Here is a 24,376-nt window from a genome sequence, read left to right as displayed (position 1 = left end):
GGAGTACTTTACTCCTAATACAATGCCTCTCCCACAAACCTGCATAAATCCTTGGTGCACAGCGCCTTCATAAGAGGATGTCTGCAAACTAAGAATAACAATAGAATCTAGTGCAAAAATTAAACACAAAAAAAGCTGTTAGAATTTGTACGAAAAATATATTAGGATTAGTTTAATAGGTCAGTTTAAAATAAACTGAACATGTTGCCATAATTGTGTTCTTTCAGCTGGTCATGGGACAGCTATAAAGAGAGCAGAAAGCCCAATTTATTTTTTGTTCTGCAAGCAGCTGCTTTAGTTATGAGACCAGACCTTCCTTTCCCTTTTGCTGCAGGCAGCATGCGCAGACGTCAGAAATGGACTGTAGTTATTACAGACCAGTTATGACATTGCTTTGTAAATCAGCAACTGGGTGCATCACAAATTGAAGACTATAAAGACATTAGAGAGGCTTTTAATTCAGAGATTTCAGAATTCCATGTATTTTAAACTGAATTAACTTGTGCAAACTCAGCAATAAACAGAGGTTTGGGCTTTACAGTGCTACATTGCAGCCGTGTGAAATGATGGGTAGAGATCCAGGTACCCTTACCAATAACCTCCAAATACTGCAGGACTCTAGGGGCCTGCTGGTGGCGCCTATGCTTTGCTGGTTGCTGTAGTCAGGATTCAGAAGTAGAGCAAATGTGCGAGTTCAATTATCCCCACCCCTCCCCGGGTTACAGCAGAGACCAAAAGAACAAGCATGTACCAACAGTGCTGCCATGAGAACACCATGTGATCCAAAACAGACTGCTTTCCTTGGCCCTAAGCTTTGGGTCAGCCACTGTTAAAAATAAGTTTACCCGGATATTCTTTTTAAATTATAAGCCACTGAATTTAAGGAAACTTAGAAAAATCAGCATTTAAAGTGTGTTTCTCCAAAGTAAGTGCCAAGTAACATCACTGTACACCAAATTGTCAGACTTTTTTTTTTTTTAAACAAAGTTTATTGTTTTTTTCTAGTAGCAAATATTTTAGTCGAATAGACCAAATCCCATGTCATCATCGGATCCTTCAGATTCTTCTTCTTTTTCTTCTTTCTTCTTCTCCTCAGCTATAAAATAAAAGTATTAAAAATTAAATTAACATAAGTAAAAGAAAAAAAATATATATTATTTCTCACAATTAAGTCCCTTCAAAGTTTACATTATCCCCACCCCTCCATATATCAATAACCTCCCAGTGCAAGTTTGAAACAGGTGAATGGTGTCCATTTATACTGGGGACAACCGGAGGCAGAACTCGTATAGCTTCAGCTAGATAACGTTTGACAACTTTCAGCCCAACTCGCCTGTCCTGTTTCTTCTCAAGTTTATAATGCTTAACACTCACGCAAGCCTTCATTTATCCACGGAAACGTCATACTGCCATACTATTGACTTACCGGGAGCAGCAGCACCTCCAGCCGGGGCAGCAGAGCCAGCACCTGCCGACGCCGCTACTGCTCCGCCAGCGGGCATGCTTGCAAGTTTACCATACCCTGGAGAGGAAAGAAAAAAGAAAAACAGAAAAAGAAAAAAGTATTAACTAAATTGAGTGCTGGTCAGCCTTGTGCAATTTGGGATGCAGTCTCGCTATGGTCAACATTTTGTCCTGATCGCTCAGTGGAATTGGTATGTGAATTGTAAAGCAGTTCATTGCCTCGAATATGCATTTGTAAACATTCAGCAGAAGTTCTGTATTTCAATCTGAGACGTTTAAACAGTCCCACACCATTCAGTCTCCACCGCACAGAAGGAAGGGCTCTGAAAGAGCATATTTCACCACACAAGTGAAAAATACAGGCGCATGTCTAACAATTGATTATTTTTCGCCAATACACGTTTTTACATAACAGTAGTTGGCGTTGTGAAGAGAGCACAGAATGTAGAATCTCAATTTACTCGCGGAAATGTAAACAAATCTGTTCAAAACAGCAAAGAAACTAAAATGCCACTTCAGCAGATTCGGAAACAACGCACATGCTATTTTGGGGGAAAGGTTTCCATATAGACACGAAGTAAAAACATCTTATCAAGCACTTTCTAGGAATTGTTGCATATATTTTACCCCTTTTCTTGAAACGAAAACAACGAGTTCCTAGAATGTCCCTACAATTCTGGGAAGGAGATTTACATAGTGCACATGGCACCAGGGCAAGTGAGCCTGGAAATAAACATCCTAGTCTACAGGGGATATGCATACTCAAACCCTTACTTCCGTAAAGCCCAGAAGTAAACTGCAGTGCCAAGGTCTGTTTAGGGTGCCTGCCAAAACTGTATTTACACGAAATCTGCACGGAGAAAACCTCGGGTTCACAAATGAATGTTCATGGCAAGTGTGTCCTATTTAGAGATTCACCTATAGCAAACAGAAAGCTTTACAAGATAGTTTTTTTGGCCAAACGAGAACCCCACCAATATTGAGTTTTGCTCTTGTTCACTCTTCGACAGGCCCGAAAGCCATTACTTTTGAAAACGGAGACTGAATCACACAGGAACTGATAACTGTAAATCGCCCTAACAAAACGCTGTGCGACCATTTTAAATCAAAAACTGAATGAAACGTCACACTTAAAAGTGTGACTGCCCCTAGAGCAGCAACCTCACCAAGATAAAAATACTGTGAATTAAGTTTGTATACAATGCTGACAACCAAGCGAAAGTGTTCTTGTGCAGCCGACACTACACACTGAAATGACATCTAAATTCTGATGGAGACAAGAGGGATATTGGTTTGACCAGGGTCGCTCAATCTTGTCAGGAGATGAAGGCAGAATCTTCTAAAAGCTCATATTTAGCCACTAGACCAACTGGGTAGAAGGAAGCAGCGCTTGTAAAAAGTGCCATCTGCACTGCAGAAGACCACAATACTTGCAGCCTGGTCCGGACTACAACAGCCTAGTGCTGCACAACCCGGTAAGGGGGCTAGCATTAAATAGGTGAGGGAACATTTATTGGTGCTGAGGGAAGTTCGCTCAAGCCCAGACTCGCTGGGTATGGTTACTTGAACGCATTAAGAAGTGTCAGGGGCGTTAAGAATTTTGTAGCACATAATTCCAGTGCAATAGTTGACTTTGAACCGCATGCCAAAAAGAACCCAGCACACAGTAGACCCAATTATGACCAGGACCGTTTTCATTATGCAATACTGTGGCACTTGCAACAAATGCAGTAAATCCACATTTGTATAATCCACCATTTTCTACAAAATGTTTATTCTTAAACAAAATTCCGATTATCTCAAAAGGTGCATGCTCAGGTGTCATGATGTCCCCACGTTCAGGAGGCCACACAAGCCTTAATATTTTAGACAGGTTGGAAAGAATGTATGCTTTGTTAGATTTTACAACTCACTAGCTGTGTTAACAGGAGACGCTGATTGTTCTCAAACCGTTCGTTATTTGAACAGGTCTTACACGAGAATCGCAAAAATGCTGCATTTAGGGAGAAATTTATAAAAAATTAAACAACACATATAGGTGGTTAAGTCACAGGAACCTTTAGTTGTGAACGCAGGAGTTAAAAAAAAAAAAAAAAAAAAAAACACGATGCAACATCTTTTAGTGCTAGAATCGGAAAATACTTAAAAATCAGAATGAAATACTATCATAATACCTTTTCCAAAAGATCAATATCTGGACAGCCTTGGGAATTATCAGACATAATAGTAAGACAATTTTATGAAGGCATTGCCAATTTAATCTCGTCCATAAGCGAAACCCAACAGGTACACACACTAACCTGTGGATATTAGAATGGACTCCAGACAAAACAAGACATCCCAAGATATTAACAATATGGAAAGAACCCAGCAACAGTGAGAAATTGTTAGCAGTAAGTTTGTGTGCAGGGGTAGCTACCTGGAGCTTCGGGGAAAGGCAGGGAGAAGTATTTGAAGGCTTCACTAAGCATCAGCAAAAAACAATAGGTTTGGCCATCTTCCAAAAACACATGCCATAGGCATTAAAAACGTACAATACAGAGGAAAACGCCAGTCTCAAAGTTGAGTACAGTTTATGAAACATTAGATGTGCATATGCAAAATTACTTCTCTTGCAATGAAGAGACAAAGGCTGAAGTGGGTTGCAGCATAACTTAAGTGACACTTGAACACACAAAGGGATAAAGAAGTTAGACCGAAAACATGCACACATCCATTTTTCCAAAACACACAAGGCTGGCAAGACAGCCCGAGCAGCCTAAGGGCAAATCTAAAAAGTGTTTCCTCAACCACCAGATCCACTAAAGCACCATCGCAAAAGGAGTGTTTGGCTCTAGATCTGTGATACTCATTGTAGTGTCACTGCCAAGTATGGCCCAGAAACCACAGTAAGCCATGTCAAACACGACCTATATGGACAGATTAAGTGTTTTGTAGCACATAATTCCCGGGGAATACTGAATTTTCGTCTGCGTGGCAAAAGAACCCAGCAAACAGTAGATTGAATTATGACCAGGGCCATTTTAATTACGCTATACTGTGGCACTTATGACAAATGCAGTGAATCCACACGAGTATAAACCCACTATTTTAGACAAATCTTAAATTTTAATCAAAATTGTGTTTCTCTCAAAGGTGCATATTCGGATGTAATGATCGCCCTTTCAGGAGGAATCACAAACCTTGAATACTTCAGACAAGATGGAAAGAATCCTTCAGTCACATTTTACAACTCAAGTAAAGTCATATTAACGTGAGACGCCGATTGTTTTCAAACCATGCGGCATTTGAGCATGTCTGGTATAAGAATCACAAAATGTTGCATTTATAAAATTGAACCTATACATATTAATGGTTCATTCAAAGGACAACAATAGTGTGAAGGCAAGGAACGCAGCTAGGAAAAAGTTATTTAACAACTGGATGCAGAGAGGACAGGAACCACCTTTTAGTACTAGAACTGTGTACATGCAGGATTCCTATCGAGAATAACCCTGCTTAACAAAAACTCCTGTAGTATTAAGGGTAAGTGAGGATAGTTTTAAGGAACCCGTGTAGTTACAAAAGCATCCAGATTTGTTTTAAAGTGCGTTTAAACTCCGAGAGCGCTGCACAATTTGATGTTCCTTTCCGCCATAACTTAGCCATAAGATGTTGCTCTCTATTGTGACAACCAGTAGTCTTGGTCAGGGGTCCAGGAATCAACGTAGCCGGCTCTTTTTGAGAAGAGTTCTCAATATATCAGTCTGTAGCTACTGTTTTCATTTACGCTTTCCTGGAACGCAGTTTGCTAAGAGTTAGATGTGAGGAAAGGGATGGAGCGATCCGCGGGCAAGTGGAGAAAGAAGCTTCAGCACTTAACTATGAAATGCAGGATACTTCTGCACAAATAACATGGAGAAAACAATATCCCTTCGGACCACGTTACTTCAGCCAAAAAAAGTTGCTAATCAATGGTTAAACCATAATGGAATATAGTTTTTTGCAGTTTAGCGCACAGAGAAAATAAGTAGAGATGTAATTTGCTCAGATTTCCACCCGAAATATGCACTTACCTTGAGCAATGACTTCCTCAAGATTTTTACCGTTCAGTTCTGTGATCACCTAGAAGAATAAAAGCCATATTAGTTTATTAAAAACAAAAAAAAGTTTTCTGCTGTATTTGGAGAACGTTAAAGACTGAACACAGATCAAAATGGGAAGCGTAGCAAAATGTAACCATGTAAAATGATGGGACTGCAACTGTACCATGTCAAATGATGGGACTGCAACTGTACCATGTCAGCTGGCGGGACTGCACTAAGACATACCTTGTTGGCGCGTTCGTTGTCTGTTTCGATTCCAACGCTTTCAAGGATTTTCTTGAGGTCTTTTGCGTTGGGGTTATCATTGCCTCCGAGGGCAGACAAAAGGTAGGCAGCCACGTAACGCATTCTATGGAAAGGACAACAATGCATTACCCACATTACTCCGAGGAATAACTCCTATAAATTGACAGTCCAGCATGTATTCAAACAAAAGCCATTTTGTTGCTAGTCCTTTATGTTGGAACCAATGCTTTACCAAAATACTAAGTGTACACCCCCACATCTTCCTCACCCCAGAACACTACATTTCCGACTTCACGACTGCAACCCAAGAAGCATTCTATTAGCTAAATATGAGCAATGCCATGTGTTCTGACCAAGGACTATGGTGTGCCACTTAAAGGGAGGCATCCAACGCCCTATAAAGGGTGGGACTGAAGGCATACGATCAACTCCTGCATACAGAAGGGGACAAATTGGGTTAACTCCTTGAACATGAAGTAGAGATACCCCATGTCACACAAATAATATGCAAGGTGCACCTCAAACTAAGTGATAAGATATTTTAGATAACTGTTTGGAGACACAGTGTTATATGCCGAGGACGCATTGGTGTACATCCACTCCCCAGCAGAGGAGATTCCTCGCCTGCTGCATTTACTGGACTCTTATTGGTGAGGTTTCTGGTCTGTACGTCAAGGCACTCAAATCTATATTGCTACCATTATGGAGACTGACAGGGTAACCTCGGGCCCAACTGCCGTAGGTGGGGCTCACCTGGGAGACCGGGGTTTCGCTATCTGGGGATCTGGGTCACACACGAAGGCAGGACATAAGATAAGAAATGTGGCTAGGGTCCTACAGAGCCTTCGAAAGCCCCATACATTTTTGGAACAGTCTCACTATCCATGATAGGAAGAGTAGGAATAGTGATGATGGTCTTCCTCCCGTGCTGCTTATACTTAGTCCAGAACTCCCTGTTCCCGCTTGAAACCTGACTTTTCCAATGGTCGGACGACTCTCTGGTATTACTATGCATCTCATTTGCAACATGCTTCAGTGGTTAACCGACAGACAATTAGAAGAAAAGACTTCTGGGAACCAAGCATTGGGGAGACATAGATGAGGGGAGGACAGGCGGAGCAGCCCTTACCTGGTCAGGCACACGCCAAGGCTCTGGGAAAAGGTGGCAAGGAAGGTTATTGGGGTGGCCCCCTTTTTCAAGGAGTTAGGATTGTGGGACCTGGATGACTTTAGGGCGATGGACTTAAGACATGTCCATGGAGAGCGAATGGATGCCAGCTGGTGGGAGACTTCTATCCCAGTGCACGGTTTATCTCCTTTCCAGAAGCCAGACAAGCATTTGGGATGAGCCCCAGCCAATTCATCCACTATACCTGGCTTGAGGTTGTGGCACAGGTGCTCTGGACAACCTTTCTGAAGACCCCCTGATCCTCAGTGATCCTTAACGGCTTACTGATATGAGAGAGGAGACATCTAATTACACTGTTCTATATGGCATTAGGTAGGACAGCAAACAACGCCCCTGACTGGCACGTGCTGCCTGGGAGACCGAACTGGGAGTCCTGTTTGAGGATGCTGACTGTGATAGGGCTGCAGCCCAAGTCCGTTATATATCCTGCAACAACAGATTTAAAATGACTACATAAAAAAAAATATATATTCTACACGGCAAAAACATACTTCAAAAGTAAACAAAAAGGACCCCTCCAAAAAAACACTAGAAGCCCATACAGTGGGATCATAAATGCTACCTTTTTACAGTTAGCCTGGAAATGTACTGAGATACACCTTTTGGGCACTGGTGGTACCTCTTTTACAGCAGGCCACAGGGATAGAGATTCCTGTCCTACAAGACTCCTGGGAGTGATAAGGAAGCCCAGGGTTCTTAAGATCCCTTACAAGCTTGTGCTATTGGCGCTCCTCCTAGCAAAACACAGGATATCAATTGGACGGATGGGTACTAGGGCTCCATTGGTAGATCAATGGGTGCAGGACCTTCTGGAATGGCCGAAGACCAGCATGAGTTTAACTCGCATGGATAAAGCGCCCAATGAGATAATGCTCTGGGCCCACTTACTAGAAACATTTACTGAAACAGATTTGTTCATGGACGAGGACTCTGGGCTGGAGGGAGAGAGCTGGACTAGTATCTCTGCTGGTGATTAGACAAACAGGCAGGTGGACAACCAACGAGATACTTGTGTTGACTCTAGAAATATAGCTCACGGACTTGGTCTACTTGTTATTGATCTCTTGTAATAATTGATGGGTGTCACCTCTGGTTGCTATGTTATGGGGAGTTTCCCTCTGGAATGCACATTCGGAATAAGACTCCCGATGAAAATTTTAACGCTGGAATTCATGCACTGATTGTTCAGAATGTTTTAGCTGTGGGGGCGCGACCGATACGTGTTAATAGACTAGTCACATTCTCCCTTCAAAAATGTTGCAGCTTTCTGTACACCCTTAATCGCTTTTTGTATAAATGTTAAGGGACAGTTTATTTTTGTAGAGAACATAGAAAAAGCACTATTGTTACGACTAAAACGCCTCTGGAGATGGGTACTCACAATAGGTTTTAAATAGTCTCCGAACACAAGGGAGAGCTAGAAAGCAAGTGCACTGTCATGGAGTGCTCACAAAAATTAAAAAGTGGGCCCCTGTGAAAGTATGCAATGCAGCCAATCAAAAGAATCATCAAGATACCATTTACCAGAGTAAATAAAGTGCAAAGGAATGCAAGCTACCAACTAGGAAGCAAGAAAATAAGTGAGGAATAAGAAAACACTTGTTTGTGTTTCTTGCCCTGAACTGCACTCTCAGGGCAGCGGTGGGTGGGGCCCGACACTGGAAGGTCACAATTACTATTGCAACTTTAGTCCTAGAATATTTAAGGAAAGAGCAACTTTGCCCCAAATATTTTGGGAGCCTTATGTAGTATTCCAACTCCAGTCCTGGAATATTTTGGGGAAGCTTTAAACGGCTCAAGTATTTTGGGGAATAATTGAGTGGTAGTAAATTTTGAATGGCAGAAAGTGCTGCCCTGAAAGCGCATGGCAAAAGTCTAGGAATATCCAAAAATGCCATCCTATGGAAAGCAACTGTCTGGCAATAAGTCCAAAGTAAATTTTGGTATGGGCCACAAGAGGCCTTTTGCAAACAAACTGCTAAAAGCTACCTGTATTGAAGCCTAAATAAAATAGACATTTCAGGGAGGAAATGTTAGCTGTATAGTGAAGGATAATGTCTGTTCGGCTCTTTAACAGTATGGTAGCAACAGACAACTAGAAAGACTTCTTTGATTAATCAAGACTACAGAGAAAGGATCTCATGCCCAGGGCTTTGGTATCTTAAGGAAGATCTGACACCAACAAAGATTTGACACTTCAGCTCAAAGTCGTTATAAACTGTTTATGATGGTGAAAGGGTATTTGGGAGTTATCAGCAGGAAGGTAGAAAGCCGCCACTAGCGTGAAAAAGTATGCTGGCGTGAAAACAAACTGAGCAAGTTCTTTAAAATTATAACGTTCCCTGTACGGGATGCTAGATGACACCAGCCCAAAATGTTTCTAACTGCCGAGAAGGTTTTTTATTCGGCCTGATTTGTCTAAGATGAATCTGGTGAACTGTAAACAATGACTAACAAAGACATTTACTAAAACGGCATAATGTGAAAGCATGTTTGCACCCAAACATGAGCTCAAAGTGTTTTGCAATACAATGACTAATCGTGTCAGTTTACCTGATACAGATTGATATCTTCAATTTACATAATAAAATAAGTTAAATATTTTTGCAAGGGAAGCACAGCTTTTACCCCATTGTTTAATTTGGACCAAGCCTCTTCAAGCTGTACAAGGATTCATCCATATCTAACTTGAACATTTTTGAGAAATGTGCCACTATGCAATAAAACTGCACCGTTTATAGTTTGTCATTTGGAACACAGCCTTGGTTTTCTTGGAAAACAATCTATATCTAGGACCCAATGGCGTAACAGATCAGACACTTTAAACATTACAAACATTATCAAAATTAACTCCCAAACGAAACTGTACACCGCGAGTTTCTAAAAACAAAAGCCAGGCAGATGCAAAGGAAGCATGCCATCTACGTTTACACATCAAGACAACTTATATCTCCTGTAGAAAGGAATGGATTTAAACCTAGCCAGAAAATTATAGAAGGAATAGAGACCAAGCTGCAATCCAACTAACTAGAGCAATCTGCAGGCCCAAGGAACACCAAGTGTACCCATTTACAGTGGAGACATGTTGCCTACATCCAAACAAATCGCCCTATGTGGGCATGACCGTTGGGTATTAAACGTGTCAGGACAATCAACAGATAATACATAAATCGTAACATTGTAATATTGACCTATGCTGCAACCCAGTGGCTCTGGGGGAACGGAATGGGGTCCATTGATTTGATAATGCCACCATACAAAAAGATGACAATAGAAGATTGCCTACTGGCAGTCGTATTTATAGGCGGAGGACGAGTACCAAAATATTACTTATCTGTGTCTTAACTTGCTACTGGTGTGGAAACGTTAAACTGACACGATTTTTTTTTTTTTTTTTTTTTTAAATCAATGCTCTGTTTAAAGAGCTTATTTTTTTCTTTATTTCCCACTAGCTAAACGTTTGCTATTGCGCACGGTTTTACCGCTTTATCGGAACGATACTGCTTCCAATTAAACATGCTATGTCTGTATACTCAAAGACCGCAGTAAAATGAGAATGTTCAAATTTTGCTCATGTTATTTACAAAGGAAAACAGTGAAGATTTGTTTGGGGATATTGAGGTAAAACCGGTTCTCACCGATGACCACGAAATAGTTTTCATATTATGTAGGTCGCGGTGATACACTACGACACACAAATTTAAATATATATGTACACTACCGATAGGCTCTCCATACCTTAGCAAATGGTCTTCCGAATCAAAAGTATTTTGTTATATTGGCCACGTTTACTCTGACACTTTTGCTGGAAAGAAAATAAATGCTTTCAAAACCAGGCACTCTTGTGTTTGAGCCGTGGCGTGGGCTTCGTTAATAAGCACGCTGCAGAACGAGCAGCGACGTTTCCAATTTTATAGCAACAGCTCCTCTGATAAGAAACCAGAGCAATTTAATTACAAAATCAATAGCTATAGACACAGGATTTCCAGAAACAGCCACTGCAAAGTACAATAATTACAAGTATATATGTTTTTGTGTAAAGCAGAGATGCACTGCAGACCGAGGAGCCAAGGGCGTTTAGCTAAAGCACATTACGCTTTTGTTCTCCGATAGCTCCGAACATGTGCTGGGCACACTGCTTGTAGATGTCTCTGATTGACCCAAAATAAGCATGGCAGACTCGCTTCGCGTGACGAGAAGCGCTTCTGCCCGTGTCTGACAACTCCCAGTACCGCAAAGAACTAACTTACTTTAAGCTGTTCCTAAAAGAGGAGCTAACGCGCGGTGCGTGCGTCCACTACGGCAGCCCGGTGGGAAAGAGGAAGATGACGCGCCTAGGAGGACAGACAAGAAAGACGGAAGAGGCGGAACACGCCTGCGCCTGACGGCCTGAACACCAGCTTGTCTTACCCACAAGGACCTGGGAATTACGGATACCCACTCAAGAAATGTGTAACACAATTTCCACTAACGCGTCTTCCTATTGGCTATGTGTACCACCACTTGAAGCGTAGTTGTTTTTTTTTCGTGCCGTACTTAGTTGCCATGTTGGATTGGGGTTTTTACTGTTCGATATGCGAGCGTTGTTTGCATTTTAAGAACTTGCACGAGCGTTCTGAAGTTTGGTGGACGGGACAGTTCAGTTTAAAGGAGGGTTGTCGATGTGGTCATCCAGAAATGGGATTGTCTGTCTCACGCAACATCTTGAAAGACGCGCTTTATGTTTTCACGGTTTATAAAGCATTAACATTTTAAAGCCGATTTAAGGACACAAAACTATCTTTCACCTGGGCGATTTCAACATACAGCTAATTCTGTCTAGTTTAACTAGCTGACTGGCATAACAGGACAGACCGAAAAACGATTTTAGCTGCTCGTTTGAGTAGTGGCAAGACAAACTACTGCAAAGTTTTGTGTATCGGAGGCTGGATATAATAAACACCGAAGACAGACCTCAGTTTTGCCCTAACGGCTAAATTGAATGTTCCCGCAGTGAACCAATGGGACGGGGGTTGTTAGTGCAGGAGCCGTTCTGAAAGCCCGACAGGTTCCTAACCAGGAAGAATAGACGGTGTTCTGGGTCCCTGTTTGCAGCTGGGTAAGAGTTGCCTCAATTAAACTTAAATAGCCAGGATCTGCAGATTGGCCCCATGTTGCATAACATGTATTACTAAATGCAACATTTTAGAATTACCAGGATATATGTTGCTTGCTTTAGTTTTTGGGGAACATTGTTGACATATTGATATGTAGCCAGTTTGTTTTTTAGACATAGTGAGAACAGCCCATCACCGTAAATCTATAGGATGGCATAATTAAACTGCGTTCATAATTTTCGAAATCGGTCCTATGCATACTGATTAACCAAGAAAAAGGTCGTGTAATTTATAAAATAAATAAACAGTGTAAAACTTGATACCCAGAAATAACGAGACTCGACAGGAATTAATTAAATGTGTATTGCATACATTCGCTCTACATACTGTACATATATCTTTATATTTAGAATTGGTCGGACTGTGCGCAAACTTGCTGTTTTCACAGTACTACAAGTTGCCGCAAGCTGTCAGACAGTGCGGATGTAAGATGCAGACCTTGGCAAACAAACGATAAGGCTAGAGTTCTGCAGGTATTATTAACAGGGTAGAACAGAAGACTCATTAGAATTAGGGTAGTGGGCCAACATTTCTCAACCCTGGTTGCTTATGTTTACTGTTAGTCTTATTTGGGTGTGTTCGTTACTCAGAGGAACGCCCGCGTTGTAGGCCAGAGACTAGACGTTCTGAGAATTATCTGTGTAGCACTCCCCTTGCTTTACCAAGAAGGCTTCAACCATTAGTAAGTTAAATTGTTATTTAGATTAATGGCTAGTCTTTAGGTGCCCATTTGGATGGCGCTCCTACCCCCTTCTCCATTTCAGAGTTGCTGTTATAAATTATTAAGCTGGAATTGTAATATTGTAGTGTCTACAATTTGAGTGCTTGGCGGTGATTTCTTCTCGCCCTCTTCACAAACAAGAATAGTAATAATAATAAAATGCATGGCACACCTGACGGGCTTGTTAATTAAAATGAAACCTATTTGCAAAAAGCAGCACATGAGTGTTTTTTTTAAACTTTTTATCGTAAGCTCATGGTGGCCGTTTTAGGTGTTATCTTTTTTCCTTTCAATCAATCAGTCAATCAAATTATACGTGTATAGGTCACAGCTGCTTCAGACGAATCGTCCCGGTGCTAAATAGCAAGCGACACTAGCATGTAGGTAATGGGAGTGCGAGATAATTTAAGCCTCATCAAAAAGTAAAGTTTTTTGTTTCCGTTTGAAAACGGACTCAAAGAGAGACATCCAAAAACGAGTGGGCAGTGCATTCCAGAGTTTGGCAGTCAGAAATGCAAAACATCTGCCTTCTTCATATTCTTAGCAATTTTAGCGGCCTGCAGCAGTCTAAGGCTATTTGAACTGAATGTTCTAGCTTGTTGGTAATAACGTAGTCTTTTTCTAAAATAAAATGGACTGAATCTTGAGAATGCTCTAAAGGCCAAGGTGTGTGCTTTCAGTTTAACACTCTTAACAATTGGCAACCAGTGGAGACGTTTTAAATGAGAGGGAGATAGACCGATGATATGCTATTCCTAAAATCAGTCTTGCTGCATTTTTTTTTTTGCCACCTGCAGTCTGTGGTTTAGATAAGCAGACAGACCAAAATAAAAAGTATGCATAATCCAGTCTTGATGTTACCACCGTATGAACAATCGTTTTTAGAGTGTTCTCTCAAACCAGATGTAGCATCTTTTTTACGATTTTAAGCTTTGCAAAACAAAATGAAGACAGCTGTTGGATTTGCGAAGAAAAGGACAGGTTCAAGTCTAATAAGATTCCTACATTTCTGGTAGTAGAGGTAGGGGTGGGAGGAGTGAGTTCCTCAGGCCACCATCTGTAAGGCACATGTGTACATTTGGCACTGAAGGAAAAAAAAAGGATTTTGGTTTTATCCGAATTTATCCACATTACCACTCCTTGCAAACACTGTTTAAAAGCATTATCATTGTTTTCCTGAAAAGACAACAGTTGTTAGGTGTCATCAGAGTAGGACTCCACCTGCACACCCCACGATTCAGTGAGTTTAGCCATTGGCAGCCATATAAAGGTCCATATCGCTTGAAGGCCTGAAATACTCTAGGGAGGGTTGTTTCCCAGCTTGTCATGTACATGAGGATGCCAGCTGCATATAGTGTAATCCGCTCATCCCCTATCGCCCCTTCCCTCTAAAGCCCCTAATGTTGGGATGTGACTTGGATTATACAGGCTAAGGGTTCCAGCACCAGGACAAACAGCAGGGGGGAGAGTAGGCACGCCTGTCTCGGGCCCCTCTCAATTGGGAATTCTACAGACCTTTCCCCTTTTACACTGACCCGAGCTACCGGTGCTCTATAGAGCAGGTCAATCCAGGCAATAAGTTTAGGACCGAACCCATATCTCACCAGGGGCTGTTTCAAGAAGGGCTGGTGAACTGTGTCAAAGGCTTTCTTGGCATCTAAAGATAGGAACCTGGGGGTCGTCTCTATGACTCGTCTCCACTAACCAACTAGCAAGTCTGCAGTGGTTGTATCTGGTAGACCTTTTTGACATGAAGCCTGATTGGCCATTGTGAATCGGGGTGGTGATTGCCGTTAGGAGTCTTAGCGTATATTGAGCCTAATATTGGAGTCTCAGTATTCAGAATGGGAGATCGGGCAATAGGAACTGCATTTTGTCTCGGACGTCCTAGGCTTGTGGATCACAACTATTGTAGCGCCGGCAGGCCTGGTGGGAGCATGCCAACCTCTTTCGCCTTGGTAAACAATGTAAGCAGGTGTCCGGCCTCCCTTTTAAAGAGCTCTGGTAGTAAGCCATTGGGACTGGGGGTCTTCTGTTTTTTTGTGTGTCAATAGCCATAAGAACCTCCGAAAGGGTGAGGTCTTCCTCTAGGGATTGGCGGTTTTCTGCCATCGGTGTTGGAGCCTGCACCACGCCAAGGTAGTCTGTTATCTGGGGACTGTCTGCCAGTGGGCAGACTTTATAGAATTCTGTGTAATATCTCGCAATCTCATTTGCAATCTCCCTCGTAGTGTATTGTTTATCACTTACTCCCAATATGTCTCACACCCATCGCAATTCTACCTCTCTTCTGTTCAGTCATGGCAAAAGACGCCTCACGTTATTGCCCGCGTCGTATAGGCTGCATTGTGTGGCTAGGAGTAATGTTTTCGCTTGTTGATGTGTTAGGGCCTGATATTCTTTTCTGAGTGTCTCAATTGTGTGAATCACATTGGGGCCTGATGTTGCTCCGGGTTGTCGTTCCTGTTCTATCAGTCTTGCTTCAATCTCTTGTGCTTCCAGAGTCTCTCTTTTCTTTTTTGAGGACTATACTGTTTTGTGCTCTATCTGTCAATATTGCCTTATAAGCCTCCCACAGCGTAATGGTGGATGACACAGATCCTTCGTTCTCTTTAAAGTAGAGTTCTGTGTCTACTTTAATTTCACGAGCTATAGTCTCATCCCTGAGTTTCCAGGCGTTGTCTCCATCCTACTCTCATTCCCGCCTCCTCTCCTCCCACCTGGTTCATGTGCCTAGTGCAATCCACAGCCGCGAGTGGTCAGACAGACCGCTAGCCTGGTATTCCACCTTTGCTATCTCTGGCACCTCTCCTGCCGGGGCCAGAATAAAATCTATTCTAGAGAAGACTTTGTGAGCCCCTGAAAAATAGGTGTAGGCTTGGTCAGTGAGGTGACGGCGGCGCGTGTAGCCCCAGGGGTGCGACTAATTCGGCTAAGGGTGTCGCTCCCCTCATCCGCAGAGTCGTACTGGTGCGATCTAGATGGGGATGCCTCACATTGTTAAAGTTGCCTCCAGTTATATGGCAAGGTATGTCCTTCTCCAGTAGTTTCTGCAGCCTTGGGGAGCTTATATGCTAATCAGTGTCATGCCTCATCTGCCCCACAGTGACCTGACTGCCACATATATCCCGTTGGGGTCTAGCCACGTTGTTACAACTCTAAATGCGGGTAGTGGGGGGTTCCTGATCAGAATCGTGAAGCCTCATGACCCTGTAGTAAACACGGCATGTGCAAGCATCCTGTATGCCGTTTTATCTAGATAATCACAGTAGGCGCCTCGCAAATGTGTCTCCTGGAGGAGGACCACGTCTGGTTTCAGTCTCCGTATGTATGGGGCTACTAGCCCTCTTTTGTCTTTATTTCCTAGGTCGTTTACATTCCAGGATATTATAGAGCATATCCTGTCCTCTGTCTCATTTATTTCACTCATTTATACTACATGTTGGTGTGTAATTATTCTGCATATTGAACCTGTGTCTCTTACTGTGTGTGTTTCAATTCCATCCCACATGTGACTAACTTATTATCTCTCTACAGTTAAACCCAACTATTCCCTACCTTTCCTTCCTGCCCCCTCCCTCCACGCACTTAGGCCCTCATTATGACCCTGGCGGTCGGCAGAGAAGTGGCGGTATTACCGGCAACAGGCTGGCGGAAAAAAAAATTGAATTATTACCATGGCGGTTACCGCCATGGTCATCTGCCACTTCTCCGTTCTGACCGCCTGGACGGAGACGACCACTGAGCTGGAGACTTGGGTCTCCAGCCCGGCGGCCGTCACAAGACCGCCGGCGGAATCACGACCCGGCTGACCGCCATGGATTTCATGGGGTTGGGAACCGCCATGAAATCCATGGCGGTAAGCACCATCAGTGCCAGGGAATTCCTTCCCTGACACTGATAGGGGTCTCCCCCACCCCCTGCCACCCCCCAAAGGTGGCAGGACCCTCCTCCCCACCCCTAGCCCCAACATTGCTACACAGACACACACCGTACACGCATGCACACACCACCAACACACATACCTGCACACACCACCAACACACATACCTGCACACATACCAACAAACATGCCTACAGACACACACACAGTCATACACGCACACCCACATACAGACATACACGCACACATCTATACAGACATACATACAGACAGACACACACACATTTCCGAACGCACTACACCCCCGCATGCATTCACACACTCACACACCTCCTCTACATACTCACACGCACACCTCCATGCATGCACACAACGCCCCCCACCCCCCTCCCCTAACGGACGATCAACTTACCTGGTCCGTTGGTCCTCCGGGAGTGGACAGGATCCATGGGGGCTGCTCCGCCGCCAGCACCCCGTCACCAGAACACCACTACGCCAAATCACGGAACGTGATTCTCTGGGCAGTGTTCTGATGACGGGGCGGTGGAGGTGGAGCAACCTCCACTTCCCCGCCGACCGCCAGTATGGCTGCTGGCAGCTCTCCGTCCGAAAAAGGATGTAGGGCTGCCAGCAGTCATAATTCGCCGAGCGGAACACCGCCTGCTCTGGCGATCTTCAGCACGGCAGTCCCTCGATGGTCTTTCAAAAAGACCGCCAAGGTCGTAATGACCACCTTAGTATTTTCCTTCAACATGACAACAGTGTCGCAGGTAGGCTGGAGAGGTCTGTCGCCTCCCCACCCCTACCCCCCATCAAAATCCCACTCTATAACCTTTAAAACCTCTGGTTCCTGGGTAACACTAAGTTAATCCTACACCTGTGAGGGCTAAAAACAATAAGGTGAAATAAAAGTATAGCCTCATATGTCACCACTGATCCTCTGGAAGGGGTGGAAGTGGACACTCCAGAGACCAATTTCTTGCTCCTGTCTCTCCGCCTGGCTCGTAGTTTGAGCAATCCTCTCTTTCATCTTGCATTGTGTCCAGGGCATTTTCGAAAGACATGTGAGTCAGTAGGTCTGTTTCCAGATTTGCAATTTTCACCATTAAGGGGTGAGTAATTTCGGAGTCTGAGTGGTCTCTCCTTGTCTTATCCTGTGTACTCAACTTTCTGTTGTGGCCTGCGTCTCCTTCCATGTGGGATGTCTTCTTGGGAGGGGAGACCCTGGCCTCTACTTGTTGGTCGTACTAGCAGGACTGCCCCTACTAAGTTTCTGTGTTTTGGACCTGGCCCCTTCAGGACACAGGTCATGCTGTCTATCTTCCTCCAAGTGGTTCTGTCTTGGGGGTGGGCGTTCCTCCATCCAGATCGAAGACTCCTCAGGTGTGTGAAAGAAGATGGACTTACCCAAATATGACTTTAAGTTTTGTGGGTATAAAAAGCATATACTGGATTTTCATGGCCTGTACTTTTGCCTTAACTGATTCAAAAGTTCGCCTTTGCTTTTGTACCTCTCGGGAGTAGTTGGGCAGCTCGCCAGTGGTGCTCCTACCGGTGGTTTGGCGCTTAGGGCCCTGTGGACACGTTCGATCACAAACCATGAGGGCAACTGTGCTGCTGGGAAAGTCTTTTAGCCTTTTTTTCCCAGGAAGTATATTGCATTAGGTTTTTCAACCCCCTCCGGGAAGCCAATGAAGCGCAGATTAATCCTTCTCATGCGGTTTTCCGCGTCATCCACCCTCCAACCCACATCTTTCAGGGTCGCTTGGTGTTCGGTAACTGTATTGTGGAGGGTGCCTAATTCTTCTACTTTTGATACCCTACCCTCTGCCTTGATTACTCTTTCAGAGACATTTTGTATGTCTTGCCAAAGAAGTGCAACTTCAGAGCAGACCTCCCCTAGTCCTCCCTCCAGGGTATCTCTGGCTGTGTGAATGGCCGGCAATAATTCCGCTGTGGTGGGTATGCTGGCCACTCTGTCCCCAGAGGTGGCCTGCAACTCCACCACTTGATGTATCTGTCCATTTTGCCTTGCTTTGATGTTGTTTTTTTTTTTGTTGTTTTTTTTTTGGAGTCTTTATCTTTGGCTGTATTGGGTGACTTCTGGTGAGTCGATGCTCGTGGTGGGTCTTCAAGCCAGGGTCTTGTATCGTTGCTAAAGGCTCCGAGGATCTCCCGGGGAGGGCAAGGGAAAAGTGCGCAGCTGTGATTTGGGTCCCCCTGTGGCAAATAACTTGTGCTAGACCACCATTAATGTCTGTAGCCAGCCCTTTTTTTAAAAAGTGGAGGAGGCTAGTATTCCATCCCACCCTAGGTTGTGGTGCCATGTTCCGTTCCTGTTGGTAACCATAAGATGTTTGGGCTTACAAGGTTTCTGTCTCTTTAAGCAATGAGGCTGGACGGACCCTCCGTTCTGCTTTCCTAAATGGGTACTGTGTTTGTTGAATCTCCAGTTCAAGTCTCGATCACAGATGACGTTGAGGTGTTGCGACCCAGAGGTCAGGGAGTCTGCGGTCACCTTCTCTGATCTCCGTGTTACTCCTCTTCTACTGCATCAGAAGGGCTTACATGACCCCATCCGTATTGTCCTAACACTTGGCGCTGTGCAATGGATGTCATGTCCCAATTGCAAGATCTACCGTGGTCTGGCAGGTGAGAAGCTGTTAGCTACAGTCAAGCCTTCCATGAATTGCGCACCAGGGATGAGGTGAGAGGATAGGAAGCAGTATTCGCTCACCCTCACAGAATTGTCCCATATCTCAATGCTGTCCCATCTGTCCATTTCTCCGATATACAGCTTTGTCTGTAGGGGTGGGGGCTATAGCACTGGGGAAGTGCTTTGCAGGCTTGGCCTCTATTTCCCTCTGTCTCCTGGGTTGATCACTTGATTTCGCTGCCGCCAGCCTGCTCACACCAATCCTGGTAGGAAGTCATCCAGTCCCCACTCCACACCAGACCCCCATGCACTGGCTCCCACTTGGCGGCCCGTCTCCAGGTGACTGGCTGGTGTCTTCCCCAGTCTGGGACGGTTAGTGCTTCCATATGGTATGGAGTGTAGTGTTTCCAACCCGTTTTAGGACGGTGCAGGCAGGGCTGTTGTCTTCCCTTGGCTCCCGGACTGTTGATCTGTGTTCACTGCCATTTCCCCTTTCACTTCGCCGTGTACAACTCCAGTTTTTTCCAGGCCCCCAGGAAGCGGTTACTTGCCCTCCTATCCCGATGAGTGGTATTGGGGAGGGAGGACTTCAACGCGCCCACGTCCTTCAGCTCGGTCGCACCGACTCATCCCCACCTTCTTCTGTCTGCTTCCGATCCGGATCAAAGTCTAGGATCATTCTGATCCGATCCCCTTGGGGGTGGAGGGGGGTCAGGGATTGTTTCCTTACTGTTCTGCTTGTGACGCGGGTGGACCCACTAATTGCGTGTGCACCTATGTGGCGGCACTCGCCTCACCTCCCGGTGCCTCTCCCCCCTCGCCATCATTGCTGAGACCTCAGTTGGACTCTAAGGATGCGTTCTTCGACAATCTTGAGGCAGGTCCGGGAGGCACCCTTTTGCTTTATATCACTGCGTTTACTTCACAGACGATCTGGGAGTACATGTGAGAGTCGGATGCTAAGATGACTGGATGATTTAGGCCGGATTCAGTGACTAGCCAGGGGAGCCGGCCGGGAAAGCTGCTAGTCGGCCATGTTGCTGGCCACGCCCACAATGTCTTTCAGTTTTAATGTCACTATCTTGACTCATGCCAGTGACAATTTGTTCCAACGAAATTGCTACTGGTGTGTTTGATTTCGCAATCAAATTTATGCAGGCTTCAGCCATCTTGGAAGGGACATCATGAAACTGTATAGGCACTCTGGAGAAGTAATCAGCGAGGTTTTGATCTTTCTCTGAACGGTGCACGATTGTGTAGTTGTATTCTTTTAATCGTAGACCCCAACGTTCGGTGCCAAGAAGCACCTTGGCCTTAGGATTGCCAAAGATAGTCAACAATGCTTGATGACCTGTCACAAGCATAAAGGCTTTCCGTATAAGAAAACGTGGAAATGTTCACAAGCCCATACCACTGCTAAACTTTCTAAACTAAAGTTGTGAATAAGTTTGTTCAGCTTGGGACAAACCTTTGCTTGTGTGTGCCACAATATCTCTTTCAGCATTTGGATGTCTGCTGTGCTAGGATTGCACCTAACCTGAGTGGGCTAGCGTTAACGACTTCCGTACAAAGCTTTAGTTAAAATATGCCATTTCAATAGCATTCTCAATTGTTTGATTCTCTTAAAGCTTTGCTCATATTCATGTGACGAATTAAATGAAGCATTCTTTTTCGTTAAGTCTCTCAATGGAGCACTCACAGCTGCAAAGTCTTGTATGTATCTGTAACGGTAACAGGCCATGCCAAGGAATGAACGTAACATGGAAACATGTTGTGGGGAACTGGCTGTTGGCACTTTGGCTGGATCAGGTGCCATACCCCATCAGAAAAGATATGGCCAAAGAACTTTAGCTTTGTCGTTTTGGATTGATATTTCTCAGCATTCAAAGTTAAAGTGGCATCAACAAATAAACGAAACATTTGCATGAGAGCTTTATCCTGCTCCTCCTGGGTAGCTCAGGAGACTAACAGGTCATCATTATAATTGAAAGCATTCATGACAGGCTCAGGGTTGTGGAATTCCTATAGCCCGACGCCCAGGACATATTGTTTGAGGTCAAGGACAACAAGTTTTCATGTTTATTTAGTCCTTGGGACAAGAAGGCCCCACCCTCTGCAGCACAAACTCTTTGGTTGCCAGTTTACAGGGAAGGGAACTGTCTGCAGTTGAGGTAATAATTGTGGTTATATGTTAATGCCAGGCGCGGCCCGTCCTTTAGGGCTGAGGGGCCACACCCCCCCACCTTTTGCCCCTCATGAAGAGTGTCTGTCAGGCTGAACAAAGGTCAGCCTGACAGACACTTCATTTTCAGCTCAGACAGCCAGGAGTGAGACATGCACGAATTGCGCGGACTCCTGGCTGCCTAAGCTGAACTTTGCTGGGCTGAGGAGGTCACAGCTCCTATGGGCGTGACCTCCTTGGCTCAGCAAAGATGCCTCAAGGCCCCTCCCCTGGGGGACGAGGAAAGCGTCACCCATTGACTTCGCCCTGGGCGCTTCAGGTTTAAGTCTGTGTGTGAAAGAATGCGTGTGTGTGTCCTGCCCCTCTCCCTCCTAAAGCTGCCAGCCGCCACTGGTTAATGCTATTTGAACTTGTATTTATGCTTTATTAATGCAAATCCTTTATTATTAGGGGGAGCAATGTGTGTATGCACGTTTGAACATTTTAACAATACGAGGCTGTGTATAATGCTCTCGAAATACTCTTTGATTAGATGCAGATGTTTGCATAAGCTTGTAAGCAAGATTGTTTTTTCTTTTTTTTACTTTCAAAATAAACAGAAAAATAAATGCAAGTAGGAAAATTTTTTTTTCTAAATTACTGTGGACTTTTAGGTACAATTTATTTGAAGCATCTTTTAGTAAACTGAATTGATGCATGCTAGTATTTCCAAAAATACTGAGAATGAAAATCAGTGTAACTATTTTTATTGAGAATTTGGGAAACATGAAAATAAGCACTGGCAAAGCCAATCGATCTGACATTAGTGGTCAGTCCTTTGGTTTTGTCAATGCGTGTCTTGTTTTGACATAGCTTTTGTAAATCTTTATTGTTGTGGAAGCTGCTAGGCCCTTACCACTGTAACAGCCTTTGGCAAAGAGCAAAAACAAATTGGTCTCAAAAAGCACTGAACAAACGTCTTTGTGGAAGAGCAGAATGCTATCACTCACAGTAAAGACAGCAGATAGATGGATGGAGAGAAATAGAATTTTAATAAAAACAAAGTGTCTTGGTTAACACCAGACCTAATGGGGGCGCAATTCTTAAAGTCACAAAAGTGCGCCCATGGTATGTCTTTTCATTAGTAGCTTTCATGAATTCACAAGACTTTGCAGAAGTAGGCCAGGAAATCGTACTCCTACAACATATTTGTGAACTGTATTTTAGCATAAGCAAGTATACATGTGTAAATTTGCTCATGCGAAAATTTGATAAGCGTTAACAAGTTCACTTTTCCTCCAACCACTTTTTCCCAGCCATGGAAAAACGTCTACTTCTGCCTTTGTCAAGAATAAATTTCCAACCTTTCTCAGTATGGGAAAAGATTAGAAACAAGCCGGTAAAAATCATTGAAACATACGTTTTAGTAGGTTTGTACAGTCTCAAGGGCATTCCAGCCCCGGAACGTTTGCTTACTTCCTCCTCTAGACCCAGTATGTAGATCTGCTGAAAGGTGGCAAAATAAGGAAATTGTTCTAGCAGGGCGTGAAATTGCTAGTATGCAAGCCCTACTATAATATTAGTCCTCACATAATCAAAGAGGCTATTATCAGAGCTTACATAATGAGATTGCTGCCATAATTTGTCACCGCACTACATGGCACTAAAGGGTTAAGTACATTTATTTTTGAAGGACATGTAGATTAATGAAGCAACCTGTCCCATGGACAAGTAGATATTTTATTGAATCCCACACCCCTGCAGGCTGTATGATACGTCAGCTGACATCTTGAAAAAGCTCTGCTACTGATGACACACCAAAACTTAGGGCCTGATTTAGATCTCTGCGGAGGGGTTACTCTGTCGCAACAGTGACAGATATCCTGTTGGCTGAAATCTAAATATAGAAAACAATGGTATTTAGATTTCAGCAGACGGGATATCTGTCACAGTTGCGACAGAGGGACCCCTCCCTTAGTCTCTTATATTTTGAAATAGACCAATATGTGTAGAAAAGGTTGTAGTGTACCTGCAATTCTCCTCGATTTCCAAGTGATGATATCCTTTATTTAAACCAAAGTGAGAGAAGACCTTCAAACTGTTCAATTAGGTTATTTTGTCAGCAGTGTGCGGACCTGGATGTCGTTCTCTTTCAATTGACTTGGTCGCTGGGCCCATATCCACACAGATGCATACAGCTCCTTCACAGTGCTTTTGGGGTAGTACCACTATGAGAGAAACCCATGGCATTGGACCAGTAGAATTCTTAATGATATCATATTTCAGTAATGATTCAAGTACTTTTTCAACACCTTCTTGTAAATGAAAGGAAATTCGTTTGGGTCTTTGAGCAACAGGACGGGCGTGCTCATTAGTATGCAATTGTACTTTCATAGTCTTACGTTTTTTCCAAATCCATAAAACAACGAAGAGACCTAAGTTACTATTTTGTGATGAGCATTCATGTTGTAGTTCCCTGACATCATTCAGTACCATTTCAGTAGCTGTGCTAAAACTGAGTAAACATGCACTTGACGCTGTACCTTGAAGCACATGAGTGGGTGCTTGCACTTTTGTCTTCTTGTGTTTCATCGTTGCTACAAATGAACCTTGACTTTTCAATTGCGTTGATGCAGCCCAGGAATATACATTAGTTTATCAGTCATGGCAATGAAGATAGTTCATTATATCTCGGAGGCATAATGTTTAACCATGCACCATTGTCTGTAATGAAAGATATTGAACAACCGTTTACTTTTGGTGTAATTTTTGGACAATGTTTGAATAACTTGGGTGCATTTAATTGCTGACTTTT

At 43.8% G+C, this 24,376-nt stretch overlaps 2 protein-coding genes across 3 annotated transcripts in view; one reads left to right on the top strand and one right to left on the bottom strand.

The window, feature by feature from the left end:
* Positions 1 to 438: 438 nt before the first annotated feature.
* Positions 439 to 11,370, bottom strand: RPLP2 (ribosomal protein lateral stalk subunit P2). The gene is made up of 5 exons (XM_069223110.1): positions 11,235 to 11,370; positions 5,775 to 5,898; positions 5,520 to 5,568; positions 1,427 to 1,522; positions 439 to 1,096 (listed from the first exon to the last, which is right to left on the bottom strand). The coding sequence occupies exons 2-5, from the start codon at positions 5,895 to 5,897 to the stop codon at positions 1,017 to 1,019; spliced, it is 348 nt and encodes a 115-aa protein (XP_069079211.1). The 5' UTR covers position 5,898; positions 11,235 to 11,370; the 3' UTR covers positions 439 to 1,016.
* A 214-nt stretch (positions 11,371 to 11,584) lies between these two features.
* The window catches only part of PIDD1 (p53-induced death domain protein 1), a 154,461-nt gene continuing 141,669 nt past the window's right edge, over positions 11,585 to 24,376 (top strand). For both annotated transcript variants that reach the window (XR_011201390.1, XM_069223108.1), the window contains exon 1: positions 11,585 to 12,082. The gene's annotated coding sequence lies outside the window, so the exon portion shown is untranslated. The remainder of the gene's footprint in view (positions 12,083 to 24,376) is intronic.

The sequence above is a fragment of the Pleurodeles waltl genome, chromosome 3_1 (genome assembly GCF_031143425.1).
Source record: "Pleurodeles waltl isolate 20211129_DDA chromosome 3_1, aPleWal1.hap1.20221129, whole genome shotgun sequence".
NCBI classification, from domain to species: Eukaryota; Metazoa; Chordata; class Amphibia; order Caudata; family Salamandridae; genus Pleurodeles; species Pleurodeles waltl.
Note: the sequence above shows the minus strand (reverse complement) of the source record. Positions and strands in the feature narration are given on the sequence as shown.